At 41.4% G+C, this 15,000-nt stretch overlaps 1 protein-coding gene across 1 annotated transcript in view; it reads right to left on the bottom strand.

Annotated features, from left to right (window-relative positions):
• The window catches only part of si:dkeyp-14d3.1 (transmembrane protein 132C), a 309,004-nt gene that overhangs the window by 45,119 nt on the left and 248,885 nt on the right, over positions 1 to 15,000 (bottom strand). Inside the window, 1 exon segment of the mRNA XM_048244531.1 lies at positions 5,406 to 5,549. Coding sequence (XP_048100488.1) covers positions 5,406 to 5,549 — 144 coding nt within the window.

Below are 15,000 nucleotides of genomic sequence, written 5' to 3'. Positions count from 1 at the left end.
GTGAGTGTGTGCGTGCATGTGTGTGTGTGTGTGTGTGTATGTGTGTGTGTGTGAGTGTGTGCCTGCGTGTGTGTGTGTGTGTGTGTGTGCGTGTGTGTGTGTGTGTGTGTGCGTGTGCGCACACGTGTGTCGAGTGTGTGTGCCTGTGTGTGTGTGTGTGTATGTGTGTGCGTGCGTGTGCGCAGCGTATGTCAGTCTGTGTGCCTGTGTGTGTGTGTGTGTGTGTGTGCGCGCACGGTTACTGTGCCGTTTGAAGAGATTAGGCTCATGCAGACATCAGTGCAGACATGCGCAATGGGTGGGTGAAAAGAACACATGCCAGCTTCAAAGTGTTTACTGCCACATTAAGAACAACACATAAACAGACAAACAAACAACAAAAAGTCCAAATGGAACATCTGCATAATGCAGAGTGACAAAAGACTGTGACAGCTGTCTTCTTGCTGTTTTATATGACAGTGAGAGTTAATGTTTTCGGAGTCCTTTAAAGTCCTTGTATTTTAATGATAAATTTCAGTCTGTTTGGATGTGTCGTCTACCTTAATGATACATCTGAATCTGTCTGGTTAATGCCCTCTCCGTAATGATAAACCAGCATCTGGTTTTATATGACTAATGTGACGATAGGCAGTTGCCTGGGTGGATAGTCTGAGGAATGTGCGCAGTGTAGTGTTTTTAATAAGCAGGAACCTCCGCAAGCTATCTTGGATGGATCTACATACATTATGTATATATCACTCATGTGTGAACTTTACTTTGACATTATGCAGTCTCCCTGAAACTGACCTCATAGAGCAATGAGCTAACAAAATCAAAGTCATGGGTCAAGATCAGACTGATCCTGGGGAATATAGACCAAATATAGAATGTGTTTTGCTTTGGAGAAACGTCTTGGGTTTTGAATGCAATGTGAGTAAAAAACATGAGCATGTGATTAAAAAAGGGGAAAATAAAAAAAAAAATGCTCCTGAGAGCCTATTTAGCACATCACTTGGCGTGATTTAATCTGACGTGATTCTGTGGAATGATTGGGATCATTATTTTAGGTAACAATGCTGTCTTCTTCATTTAGGAAGGATGCACTTCTAAAAGCTGCCATGTGGAGCTGATTTCTCTTCCTTCTCTTCATGTTCTCCATTTCACCCCCAACACCCCCCCCCACCCACCCACCACCCTAAGTGTCAGTGAATCAAAGCTGCTTCTAGTGTTAGACATCTGACTGATTCCATCCGACAGGTAAACAACTGCAAATCACTCTGCACCCGCTGAGAACACCACAGTCTGGGGGGAAGCGTATTCACAAGGACAAATTGCTTCTGAAGAACACAAAATAACAAATCAGTGATCAAACCGAAACCTGTTTTGATCACTAATGAGATTAAAAAAGAGTGAAAGTAAGAGAGAGGGAGAGAGGGAGGGAGAGAAAACGAGTTTGGGGAAAGAATAAGTCAAAGCCTGGGCTGAGATTAAGGCAGTGAGTCTATCTGTCTTGACTGGGACTCAGTGGGTCCGTTTGGGAAGCACAGAGCAGAATGGGGCCTGTTAAGCCAGTCAAGAGGATCATGTTACATTTCAAACTCAAATATACTACATTTTAAACTTGACATATGCTCAAGTATAGAAAATAAACATTTATTTTCTGTCATGGTAGCGTAACTGGTAAGTTATATATTTTGGTAGAACCATTCTACCACATTCGACATCTAGTGAGAAATCAAGCAGATTAGTTTCTATTCTACCGAAGTAGCGGTGTGACTTATGACATGCGTGCACTAAACACATTCATACACATATTACGCCTCCTGCTCAAACAGGCCATGCGATTTTCTCATAGAAAACAGTGTGCCACAGGAGAAAGATGTTTGGGACACACTGCCTTTGTCAATCTGTCTACGCAGATTACTAGTGCCCCTTTGACTATGACAGAGAGTGACCATGCATAGCCACTTAGTAATTTCACTTGAGAATCTCACGTTGAGATCAACACAGACCAGACACAAGCATTGGGTGAAACCAGTCTTAACTAACACACAATGTCACAAAGTTACATGATGCATCTGACAGGCCCGAAAAAAGTCTATGGATGACCTCACTCATCATGTAATCAAAACATGTCATGGTAGATGGCAGATTAAGTCATAACAGTAAAGGTCCAGAAATAGGAAGGTAGCGTGTCATGCTAGCAGCATTGGCTGTGATGAGCTGTCAAATAATGTTATGGTAGTTTACTGCACACATTCTCAGTCATGAGATTGTCCAATAATGCTATGATAATTCAACAACAGTGGTAGTTATTGTGATCACTAATGACACGGACTATACAATATGCACATAGTTAGCATAGTTACTGTATCTGTAACATGTTGATAACATAGTTATTCCAGTCTTACAACAGCGAGTTCAAGTGATGGTGTTAGCAGTTTCTTTTTTTATTCAGTCCAGCTCATTTCCCAGAGCCACAGCACAGCAGGAGTGGTCTTACAACCTCATTAATAAATCATCCTCACTGCACGCCACTACAAGAGCCGCGCTGTGCTACACTGATGGCCACTCGCCTCAGTCATTTAGTGTGAGAGAACCCTAAAAGCCAGGATACACGGAAAACAGTAAATGGAGCAAGGTTGGATTTAAAGCTTCACTATAGTGTTGAATATGTGTGTGTTATCTGGCTATGAATTTATGCTCTTTTTTGCACTGCTAATATTCTGAAATGATCCAAGGTTAACTTGGTGGGGATGAGACCTCTTCTTCTATACACTACTACTGACTGAGCTGCTTCTTACCACTACTGGCAGTAGAACAATTGAGTTAGTTCATCCTCATGACCCAATAAAAACAACACAACAACATCAAAACATTGTGTGGGCGCTCTGGTGGAGAGACTTTAAGAATGCAGGACCTTTTGTGTGGATGTGTACACATTGCTAACTATAGTCAAAGAAAAGACTCCTGAGAGAAAAAGACAGAAAGGATGAAATCATAATTTAAATCAACTCGAATGCGATGCCAGAGCATCTTTGGATATGGGCGACACATGAATCTTTTATGAAAGAAGTGCTTCCAGCGTGGTCCCTTCTCCCATTGTTCTGATGAGCTATTTTAAGTGAGTTTTATCCGCAACAGTTGAATGCACTGCCTTTAGTAAAACAGTCAGGATCTGTTTGTCTTTTTCAAGTCATTTGCCAGTCACAAGAAATGATCAGAAAACAGCATCATGAATGCCCTCCTGGAATTATTGCATGTTGCTGTTTTTTAATTTTCTTTCTTAGTTCCTTTTTAATTACTCTCACTAAAACTGTTAAAATTAGTCCAATTTAATGTGCTTGCTTTCCTCGTTTGTTTTAGCGGAATTAAATTAATTCTCTTTAGGCATTGCCTCAGTGGCAAATAACATGATAGAACTCAAGTGATAAATGATAGAGCTCACGCATAACAAGAGAATAGAAAAAGACATAAGAGTCCTGCCTCACCGCTATGAGTTTTTAATCTTTTAATACATCCAGTTCAGCAGCATTAAAAATGCATTTTAAAATATAAAGGAAACCATATCATTAGTCTCAACATAATACACCTGAACCCTATTCACTCTAACAAGCCTCAGAAAGAGAAACAACATTATTAATACAATAATAATAATAATAATAATAATAATAATAATAATAATAAAATAAAATATTTTGTGAAATGTTATTGTTTTCACAGTTGAGTCAGATAAAGTGGAGAAACAAACCTTTCAGAATGTTGTAGCCTTTCAGTGCTCTCAGTACTGCAGACCTTTTTTTAATGAATTAATATATCAATAGCATACATATTTCATTGTCACTTGAATGTATGCCATTTGTTACCTTAAAACAAATGGCTTCAAACTCAGATATACTGACTTATAATAGGTGCCTCTGTCAATCCTCCTGTGCATAGGATACTGCACTACGGAACTTTGGTTTACCATGCAGAAACAAAATCCTTGTTGTCACTTTCTGATGCACTGGCTAACATTTACCATCCTTTTCCAATGTGCAGGGCAGAACAATAGACTTTTTCATGGAACTCTGGTGCAAAGGGGTACAAAACCATTATCACATTGTGTTGATTTAAATGTACAACCAACAGACAGGGAAGAGAAACCATCAGTTTTATAACCTCACCCTCTCAATACTACCTATTCCTCAGCTCCTTCAGTCGCTTCAGCCATGTCTGCAACTTAGCCCCCGATCCAGAGAAACAGTCCAGACTGACCACAATGAATCACTGTGCTTAAGCAGCAACCTACACTCCTGGTCACCTAAAAAGCCTGAAATGCCTGGCAGTCCCCTCTATCACACACAAAACTGGCTAAACTGCACACACACACACACACACACACACACACACACACACACATACACATAGTGTAATTACTTCATTCAACAATGAAGTTTTATGTCCCTCATTAGAAAGCGTTCTGCATAAGCACATAAAGACTGGAAAGACTGGGGAAATGTCACCACAGCTGTTGCTTTATCCTTTACCAATGCCATGATCACGAGTGCCATATTGCTTTTATACAACAGTCTCACTTACAATGAATCAAGTTTGAAGACATCAAATTGTGTTTTTGATCATTCATTTTGATGAATATTTGGAAAATGTCACGAGAGGCTATATATGCACAATAATTTGCATACTCGCTTGTTCTCACATTATATATCAATCTGAATCCATTTAGTCCATTTTCAAATCAAATGGGACATTATGAAATCACTGCTCTATCCGTTTGAATGAACAGAATGTTCGTGTTGGACTATTCAATGCAGAGTGGAGTGATTACTAGCTGTAAAGAGTCCAAATGAGGATGTCCAGAGCTGTATATCTTTATATGGCTCTGGGGATGTTCTGGATATCGCCACTCATTATGACTCTTGGAATGCCTTTCGTCCAATCAGATATGAATAAATAGTTCGACCTAAATTTGTATATTGTGGCATATCTACATCAAAATGCTAAATATTAATCATCTCCTCTTCAACTGACCATTGTCCTCCTCCTCTATTGTCCATTGCAATCTTTCAGAAAGTTGAAAATAAAATACTGTTTTTTCTAAGCATTATTTTATATTCTGTTTAGTTTCAAGTAAAGTAAAGTTATGAGATCTTTTCAAGAAACTTCCATGAAAAAGTTAGTTTCCTCTGACATTGTCAGACTTCATTGTTGTGATAGCGTGGTGTGTTCCACAGACAGTTTACCACATCAGGACATCCCTCCCACGCAGACGCACACACACACACACATACTGTACACACACACACACACACACACACACCAGATGGACTGACTCACGTCTCGCTGGCCACACAAGCCTCACTGTGCGTCAGAAACAGCAGGATGTAGCTGCCCGCCTAGTCTCAAAGGAACTGTCCGTTACTCACCTTGACGACGTCCTCGTCCGTTGAGTGGCACTCCACCGAGTCGGATACGTCCGTCACCGCGCCATCCACACCCACCGTCACCACCTTTACCGGCACAGCGACCGTCTTCCCAGTCAGGACCGCCGTGTTCAAGATCTCTGTTTCCTAGAGAGAGAGAGAGAGAGAGAGAGAGAGAGAGAGAGAGAGAGAGAGAGAGCAATGAAAGATATTATTGAAACAATTGCACAATTCACAATAGGAAATATTTACTAGTTAAACCTATATTGCTAGCTTCATTTGGGTCACTAAATGTAAATACGATATTACCATGATTGTATATTCACTTAATGAATGAATCTATTCACACGTGTTATTGTTCTTATATTATACGTTTTATTTTATAATATGGAACTATTGTAATTACAGGCTTGCCAATTCAACTTTCTGAACTGGAGAGAACAACAAACAAAAAGTAAGAAATGGGCTGTGCACAGAAATGGTAGAGCTCCAGTGAGACAGGCGGTGAGAGGGAGAGAGTGAGGAGAAGAGAGAAGAGATAAACAAGAGTGTGTTGTTGTCAAACACACAAACAAAAACTTCTGTGATGTGCGCTGAGCTACTGCTGAAATACGGATGATGACAGAGAGAGGCAGGGAGGGATACAGAGAGAGAGAGAGAGAGAGAGAGAGAGAGAGAGAGAGAGAGAGAAGAGAGAGAGAGAGAGAGAGAAAGAAAGAGAGAAAGGAGACTGTGTAAGACTGTGTGGGAGAGAGGGAAGGCAAAAGAAATGGAATGAGAAAGTCGTCAACAATAACAGAGAATACCTGGATAACAGAAAGATAGAGAGGTGTGTGTGTGTGTGTTTGAAATGGTATTCCCTAGCAGTACATTTTCATCATCATCATCATCATCATCATAATAATAATTATTAATGTTATCATTATTTGATGATAACAGGAATAAAACGTCATCTTAAGATTCACAATGTTAAAGTATGGTTAATCCCTAACACTCGCTGAGACTCGCTTGTGCAGTGCATATCCGTGATGCAAATCACTACTCAAAACAAGAATGATCATTATGCAATGATGATAGTCCTCCCAATGTAAGGGTTGTCCCGTATTATGGCCTTCTCATCCGCTTTAATGTTCTCTCGGGAGCCAAATCACTCTCCTATCTCTCCTGTTCTAGTTAAACAGCATGTCTGACCCAAATTGCAGGCAAGTCTCTCTGGTGATGTAGGAATTGGTTCATCAAATCATTATTGATATGGCTGCAGGGGCGCCTTAATACCACCTGAGGCCCTTGGGCTATATGTTTTTAAGGCCCCCAACCGCAAAAATTAATTATGATTAATGATACCCGGCCCGTGATCTGACCAGTGTTGGTCAAGTTACTTGGAAAAAGTAATTAGTTGTGTATACTCCTTCATTCGAATAGATGTAAATAAAATACAGCAAAAAAAAATATTAAAACCAAAGTCTCTATTAACATTTACATCGTTTAACAGTTGCAGTGCAGAGAGGAGTAATGCATTTACCAAAAGAGAAAATGCTGTTGCATGCCACATTTAGGCTGTTCTAATGTCAAGAAGAGTATGTGTTTGAACTGTGTGTGTGCAGTGCTGCTGCTGGCTATTTTGGTGCCCAAAGCAGAACTGTTAGTTTAAAATATTTCTTAAGAAATACTACTAATTTGATGCAGTTTAACTCATTTATAAATGGTGCGCTGTCACTTTAAGAGCATCTACACAACTCTCATAATGATCAGCTCCATTCAAATATAAGCCTATGGCTAGTCCACAAACTCCACATTTGGCACTATATTAGCAATAGTCATGATATTAAGTTGGTATAAACAGCTACCTAGACATTTTCTGTTTGCAATTAAAAGTGATAGCCTATATGAGCCTGGTAGCACCTATCTGAGTGGAATGTGTTTCAATCGGCATAGGCTACTGTGCTTCATGTAAATGCTTAGTTTAAGGCAGTGGTTCTCAAACTTTTTCTTTCATTCCCCACTTTGATCAAGGGGGCCTTTTCGAGCCCAACTGTCCCTTATCGCTCTAAGAAAGTGGTAGGTCAAGCTTAAAATTGTCAAATGTATTGAAATAATGACAAGTTCTAAATATATCCTCTTCAGCAGAGCTAAAATCAGCTGGTGCTGCAGATATAATAATAAATAAGTACATAATGTGCCATTGTAAATTAAACACACATATTTCTGTTTTCCAGCAACATATTAGGAAGCATAGGCCAATATTTTACAGCATTGTACAATATATTCAATGAAATACCAACATGCTGCATTAAATGGATCCATAATCCAGTCATACTGAGCACTGCTGGTTGGGAAATATTTTTGAAATAAACTTTGCAGGGATGTGATGTAGGCCTACTGTTTAATACATGGGATCACAAGAGTGGCTCCCGAAGCAGACGTTTCAGCGATTTCACTCAGATTCTCAAAGGCATACTGTTGCGATCGAGGCGCCTGTCCCATACCTCAAGTTTGTTGGTGAATGCAGTAATCTTATCTGCTAGGTGAGGTAGGTGCTTGTCTTTGCCTTGTAACTGGAGATTTAACTCATTGAGCTTTCCAAATATATCGCTAAGATAGGCCAGCTTCAAGAAATGTTCATTAGTGAACGTGCTTGCAGATTCAAACATGCGCTCAAGCTGCCTTGACACGAGCGCTTCCCTATGAATAACACAGTGCGTCCATTGCGCATCGGGTGCTACCTGGGCCTAGGCTACAGATAAAAAAATAATAAAAAAAAAACTCCTGTTTTTCGCGCCCTACCTGGCATGTCTCCGCGACCCAGTAGAGAAACGCTGGTTTAAGTGAAACGAATTATTGAAGACTTCAACACTCACCAGCCCCATTACAAAAAGGCAAAGACCACATTATATTTTTGCCCATTTTCCAAATCACAGTGAATGCAGTCAGAATATTATAATGCCCTGGCTCCTGTTACAACGGACCCAGTAGGCTACAGGAACCCGCGGCGTCCTCTATTTTCACCTGTTGCTGCAGCCGTCATGTCGGGATCTGGGGGTGTCTCAATGAGTTTCACATTCCTGTGCTGGCTTGCTAGGTGCTTGCTCAGATTTGAGGTGGAATTTTTCGACAACATTTTTCTTCCCACGAAGAGTGTACAGTGTTAATGTTTTTTTCTTAATGTCTGAACTGCAATGAATTAAATGCTCCATGTTCACGCTCTCTCCTGCACTCCATGTCTTGCACACTTATGTCTGTTGTTTACATCTATATCATGCAGCTATAGCCTACATCATTGTCACCAGTTAGTCTCACAAAATCCATATGGCAAAATCCCAAATTCTTTTACTGTCTATGGCAAAATCACGGGTTAGTAACGCAGTAACGCAGGCTGCTTGCAGGAAAGTAAAAGTAATCTAATTACTGTTTTTGCAATTGTAATCCCTTACTTTACTCGTTACTTGAAAAAAGTAATTGGATTACAGTAAGGCGTTACTGCCCATCACTGGATCTGACCCACCTATTTAACGTGCGCTTTTGGTTAATATAGCCTATAACATGCAGTGTAGCCTATCATTATTGAGCCTATGTAAAACCTTTACATAAACAGGAACAGAAACCCCTCCTTAATCACGTTAGCCTACCCCTGACATCGCTAATAAACAGGCTAGCCTATTGCACAAAAACAAGCGTTGAACTCTAACACTGGCTGGCTAAGTTAAAAGATGCGTTAGGCTACACATATGGACTTTTCAAGCTTTTCAAAAGTGTGTTTGTCGTGTCGGGGTGTTCCCCAGGAGGTTTTTTGAAATTCTGTCCACTTAGCACACCATTTTAATGCAGCTTGGGAGGGACATAAATACTTTTAGCCTACAGAACAAGCAGCTGGCTCATGTGACGTGAACATTGGCTACCTTATGCATTATCACTATACTACCCTACATGGAGACATATCTCACGTTAACAATGGAGAAAACATAACATAGGCTATTATTTGTGCGAATGGGTTAGCACAAACTTAGCTTTTGGTGAAGGGAGATGCTGATCACTAATTCATTTCTTTGCGCAACAGCCCATGTTCTGCGTTCACTCCAGTGAGACAAGTGAAATTTGCCAGGCTATTTGCTACGATATAACATGCTATGCCTTCTGTTTTCATGGACAGTTATTCGTTAATCGTTGCTTCAATCCAACCCACGTTATCTCCAGAGTTTGTAAGTTTGTCATTCAGTTTAAGCCTCTCCTCTAGCTCCTCTACACCCATTGGAATTTATTAAGTTTTGTTACATTTTGTTACACTTCAGAAGAGATGACAAAGGGGGCCTCTGCATGGATGTCATTGTAGAGCAGTGCGATGTGCTCAATTAGGCTAGCTCCAGAGTAGGCTATGACAGGCCAGCGAATAATGGACACGGCCGTTTAATATTATTGATTTTCATTATTATTATTAGGAGGCCCCTCATTGGTCGAGGCCCCTGGGCTGAAGCCCAGGTAAGCCCCTGCATTAAGGCGCCAGTGTATGGCTGCCTGGAGTGATTTTGATGAGACTCAAACACCACTGACCCCCTACAGATGGACTTCAGAAACTGCTATTGCATGGAACACAGAAAGGGAGGCAACACATGAAACTGGTAAGACGTGGTTGTGTGTGTGTGTGTGTGTGTGTGTGTTTGCACATGTGTGTGTTTGTTTGTGTGTGTGTGTGTGGGCCCTATCATGACATTCTAAAGTGCATCGTCACTCGTCAAAAGTCTATTCAAATTTAGTAGGATATCCAGTTCACATTGGGAGGGGTTTCGTTATCAAAAGTGGAGCAACAAGGTGTTCCTAGGTTTTTTAATCAGTCATATGGGTGTGTTTGGGGCGTAACATCATTTCAAACCAATGAGAATGACATCTGTCATTCTCTTTAACGGCGCAAAGCGCGATATGTCAAATAAATGCATCGGTATTTTGACATTCAACGGCGCATTTGAAGGAGGCTGCTTGCGAGACCGTATGGAATAGTCATTCTTAAACCATGCTTTACTAAAACCTAGCATAGCCTTCACGCATTTGCACTCGTCTATTATTTGAACTCATTGGCAAAGTGAAACTAACTTCACCAAGGAGTCAGTCAACGACAAGACAGTTATATGCAGTTACTTTCACTATTGACTGACAATGGGTTACCACCGAAAACATAGGCTGGAAAAAGCAACACTTACCCTAATGTTGCTCAAATGACTGAATAAAACAACATTTATCCTGCAGAGGAGTTGCTTATATCTCGTGACAGTGCGTCTTCAGCTGTGCTCCATACGTGTCTCTCGCCTCTCCCCTAATCACTTTTAACCGTGATTACCAATTTGCAAATGATGGTGAATAACTGATCATCATGAGATGTACAGTATTTAGTAATATCTTTATTATGTTTCCCATTGTAATCGTGCAATTTGTAATGCTTTGCATGGACGTGCGTTGGTGTGGGTTAATGAATGATAAAAGGATGGTGCGTGCACCTGCCAATATGACTGTTGACATGCGCTCTTAAAATAGCATATGAACAACTCGCCATTGACTTCTGACCAGGTTTAGGTGTTGTATGATAGCGATTTTTAGACAACGCGCCAGGCCCCTCCCTAGGTTGTTAATTGCCGCACCCCTGGTCGCAATGTTTAAAAAATAAACATGCAAAATACCGAATTCAACTTTACGCCATGCTCTGGTGCCCAAAATACAGCCCTGTGTGTGCTTGTGTACCTACTGAATGAAAAGACTCAGCACACATGTTTAAAAAGTTCCATGAAAGCTGGAAGATGATTAGCTAAAAGAGGGTCCGACAGACGGATATAATGAGAGAGGGAGAGAGCGAGAGAGAGGGAGAGAGAGTGAGACAGAGGAAGAGAGAGAGAGAGAGAAAGGAGACAGAGTGAAATCACCAGTGAATGAAAAAGGAAGGGAGGTGCAGGCTGTGTAGCGGCCGGGTAATGGTGTATTTAAATGACGGGTGAGTAAGGGTGAGAGTGCGCGTGAGGTGAGCTATCATTAGAAGGGTTCATTAGCACAGACCATTTCCTTCACCCTTCACCTGCCTACACACACACACACACGCACGCACACACACACACACACACACACACACACACACACTCATTTTCACAAACACACACACACACACACACACACACACACACACACACACACACACACACACAATTCCCACAGTCTGCCCAGGTAATTGCCTCTATTACCTCCATGCAAAGATACAGATAGGGGCTCCACTCCCAGGCCAATGAGGACAAGGGTATCTGGATAATAATAATCCGATTCACCCTAATCATTGACCTATTCTTAATGAAACTATTAGGTTAGGCAAACCTCCATTCAATCACTCGTGTGAGGTGTGTGTGTGTGTGTTTGTGTGTGTGTGTGTGTGTGTGTGGAGTAGTAGCAATACAGCATAAATAGACTTCCTGAGGACGGGCTGCTCTTTGGACTGTTCTTGCATGACTTTGCACTGCGGTTAGAAACTCCAACTCAAACACACTCACACACACACTCACACACTTCCCCCACCAATCCCAGGTCTTTCTGTATGACTGCATTGTATCGCTGACATCTTTCACTCTGTCATCCCTCTGGTTTCCATGGGGGAAGGAGTAATACCACATAATGAGAAAGAATTGAAGAATCCTCTCTCGCTTCTCCATTCAACCCCAAAGAGGGTGCTGAGCTTGAAGGAAATGACAAAACCTGGAATAATACATTGGATGTCTGTGATGTCTTTGTGTCAGAGCTCAGGTATTCTGACAGCGTCGTTCTTCAGACATATCAGTGTGTGCATGCTGAATGAGCTTTCTCTGCCTATCAGCGATCTGCACTAGGCCTGGTGTTTTATCCCTTGCACTCTGTCACATTGGTGACTGGTGTCTACAGTGTACTGTTTAATGGGAAACTTGGCAGGATTAGCTATATTTCCCCCTCTGCTGGAGAAACTGTTGAAAAAGGTAACGATAAAGCACATGGATTTGTTTACAAGCTAGTAAAACGGTTAGCATAAGTTTGGCAGAGCTACATGTATGTGGATGTTACAAGGTAAGAAACACGATTTAAAACGAGTTTCTTGTTTCTCACTTCTCTTTCCGGGACGCTAGTCTCAATGTTGCCAGGTTGATTTTCCGCCTGGGGATGCTAGGGGCAGCGGGAAAAGTCACCATTTTCACCAGAACAGGTCATTTAACCATCCAAATGATTTTTAAACGGGTTTATTACATTGAAATAGTTGCCAAGTTCCCCTTTAAGGCAGTGGTTCTCAAAGTGGGGTCTGGGGCCCTATTGGTGTCCGCGACCCATAGCCAAGGGGTCCGCAAAATAATTTGCTTGAAGTTGAGTTTTATCATTTTAAAAATTAATATCTACAGATGATGCCCCTTTTCACCGATAAAACAAGCAAATTGTGTCTATTTGCTCCTACCCACATTTAACTTCACTTAGGTCATGAAGAACCATTCCTACTACTGCTTAGCTTGGCTTATTTGTTAGCTAGCTAGCTGATGAATGTGTAGAAATGTTTGAGTCAGTCCATGTTGACAAGTGATACAAAATCCAAAACTGACAAAAGACGAAGTGGCACATCTGTCAAAAAAACATGGGATAGTGGACCTGTCCACAACTTCAGAGAATACAAATGACATGCTTAATTGTTACGGTTATGAGGGGGTCCTCGGAATATTTTCTCCCCCAAAAGGGGTCCTTGGAACCAAAAACATTGAGAACCCCTGGTTTAAGGGACCTCCAAATGCAGGTAACAAACAAGCACTCAAACAAAGTACAGAGTCAATTTTAAGAATGCATTGCAAGTTTTCAAATCAGTTTTAGAAAGGGAGGGAGAGAGAGGTAGAGAACGAAGAGCAGGGGGAGACAACGATATGAGAGAGAGAGAGAGAGGGGGGAGAGAGGGGGGGAGAGAGAGACAGGGAGGCAAGTGTTATATTAATGAGGGTTATGTTCTCAATCCAGGGCTATTTTGCTACCTGTCAGCCACGATGTCCAAGCACAGGATTTTAGAATTAAAAGCTTTTTTTAATTCAAGTCTGCTGGGTCCAATGCTCTATAAGTACAAACACACACACACACAGACATTGTTGTAGAAAGTGAGATACTTTGGGACATGTAATGTCTCTCTCTGAGGACAGTGCCCATCTGTGTGTTCCCCTGCGGTACCTTGGGTCACCCAGCTGATAGCATCCCACGAGGCATGCGGGTAGTACTGCACATGGGCATACTGTAGATATGCTGTGACAGGCTGAACCAGGCAGACAGAGTGAGAAAAAGAAAAATGAAAAGACAGAAGAATGAGGATGGAGAGAGAGAGGGGGTTGCAAAGAGGAGAGAAGCACATATGTGTGTACACACACACACACACACACACACACACACACACACACACACACACACACACACACAGAAGAGAGAGACAAAGACAGAGAGAAAGAGAGGTCTAATACACTAACCCATCGATCTCAGACCAGCACTGCTTTTCAAAATGAGATCAAAGTAAAACAAATTATGAATCAAAGTAAGGAAAAATATCTGGAACATTGGGATGATCAAACAAAATCACAATCCAAATTAGAATGTTACTTGTCACTAAAACGAGATTATGAATTGGCAGAGGACCTCTCCACCGTCAGAGATACAAAGCAGAGACAGATTCTTACCAAGTAAATGCTAAGTGACCACAGCCTTGCCATAGAGAAAGGCCGGTACAAAAAAGTATGGCTTCCCAAAGAGCAGCGGCTCTGTGGTCACTGTACGACTGGTGAGGTTAAGACAGAGATGCACTTTCTCCTACACTGTCCAAAGTTTGAACAGATTAGAAAAGGATATTTTTTACAATTCTCAAATAAAATTCCAAATTTTAGCTTCCTTAAAGATAAATTAGTCCACCTATTAGGAGAAGGACTGACTGCTCTGCTGGCTGCAAAATACGTTGCAGCTTGCCATGACATGAGGGACAGTGAGTCGGACACCTTGCCACAATGCCCGATCTAATGTCTGTACTTAATCCAATGCATTATAATGTGTATGCTGTCTGTGTGTGTGTGTGTGTGTGTGTGTGTGTGTGTGTGTGTGTGTGTGTGTGTGTGTGTGTGTGTGTGTGTGAGAAAGAGAAAGAGAAAGTGAGGGTATACACACAATTTTTCATGTTACATGTTGCTGTTTCACTTAATGCTGTCAATGCTCTAATTGTTATGCTGTTTTAATTGTGCTTTGGCAACACTGTACTTACTTACAGTCATGCTAATAAAGCAACCTTGAATTGAATTGAATTGAATTGAATTGAATTGAATTGAGAAAGAGAGAGAGAGAGAGAGCAGGAGAGGGGTGGTGTGAATCAGGGCACGGGGGATGGAAAAGAGAGTGATGAATCAAAAAAGTGGAGGTGAAGAAAGGAAGAACAGACTACCACCAAAAAGAGAGAGAAATGAAAAACAGACTGCCACAGAGAGACGGATAGAAAGAGAGAAAAAGAACAGATGAAGATGGTGAGAGATGGGGAGATGGAGAGAGGACATTTGAAACACAACATGAGCGAGGGGGAGACCTGCAGTGAGATCAGAGAGAGGGGGAG

This window comes from Alosa alosa, chromosome 5, assembly GCF_017589495.1.
Source record: "Alosa alosa isolate M-15738 ecotype Scorff River chromosome 5, AALO_Geno_1.1, whole genome shotgun sequence".
NCBI classification, from domain to species: domain Eukaryota; kingdom Metazoa; phylum Chordata; class Actinopteri; order Clupeiformes; family Clupeidae; genus Alosa; species Alosa alosa.
Note: the sequence above shows the minus strand (reverse complement) of the source record. Positions and strands in the feature narration are given on the sequence as shown.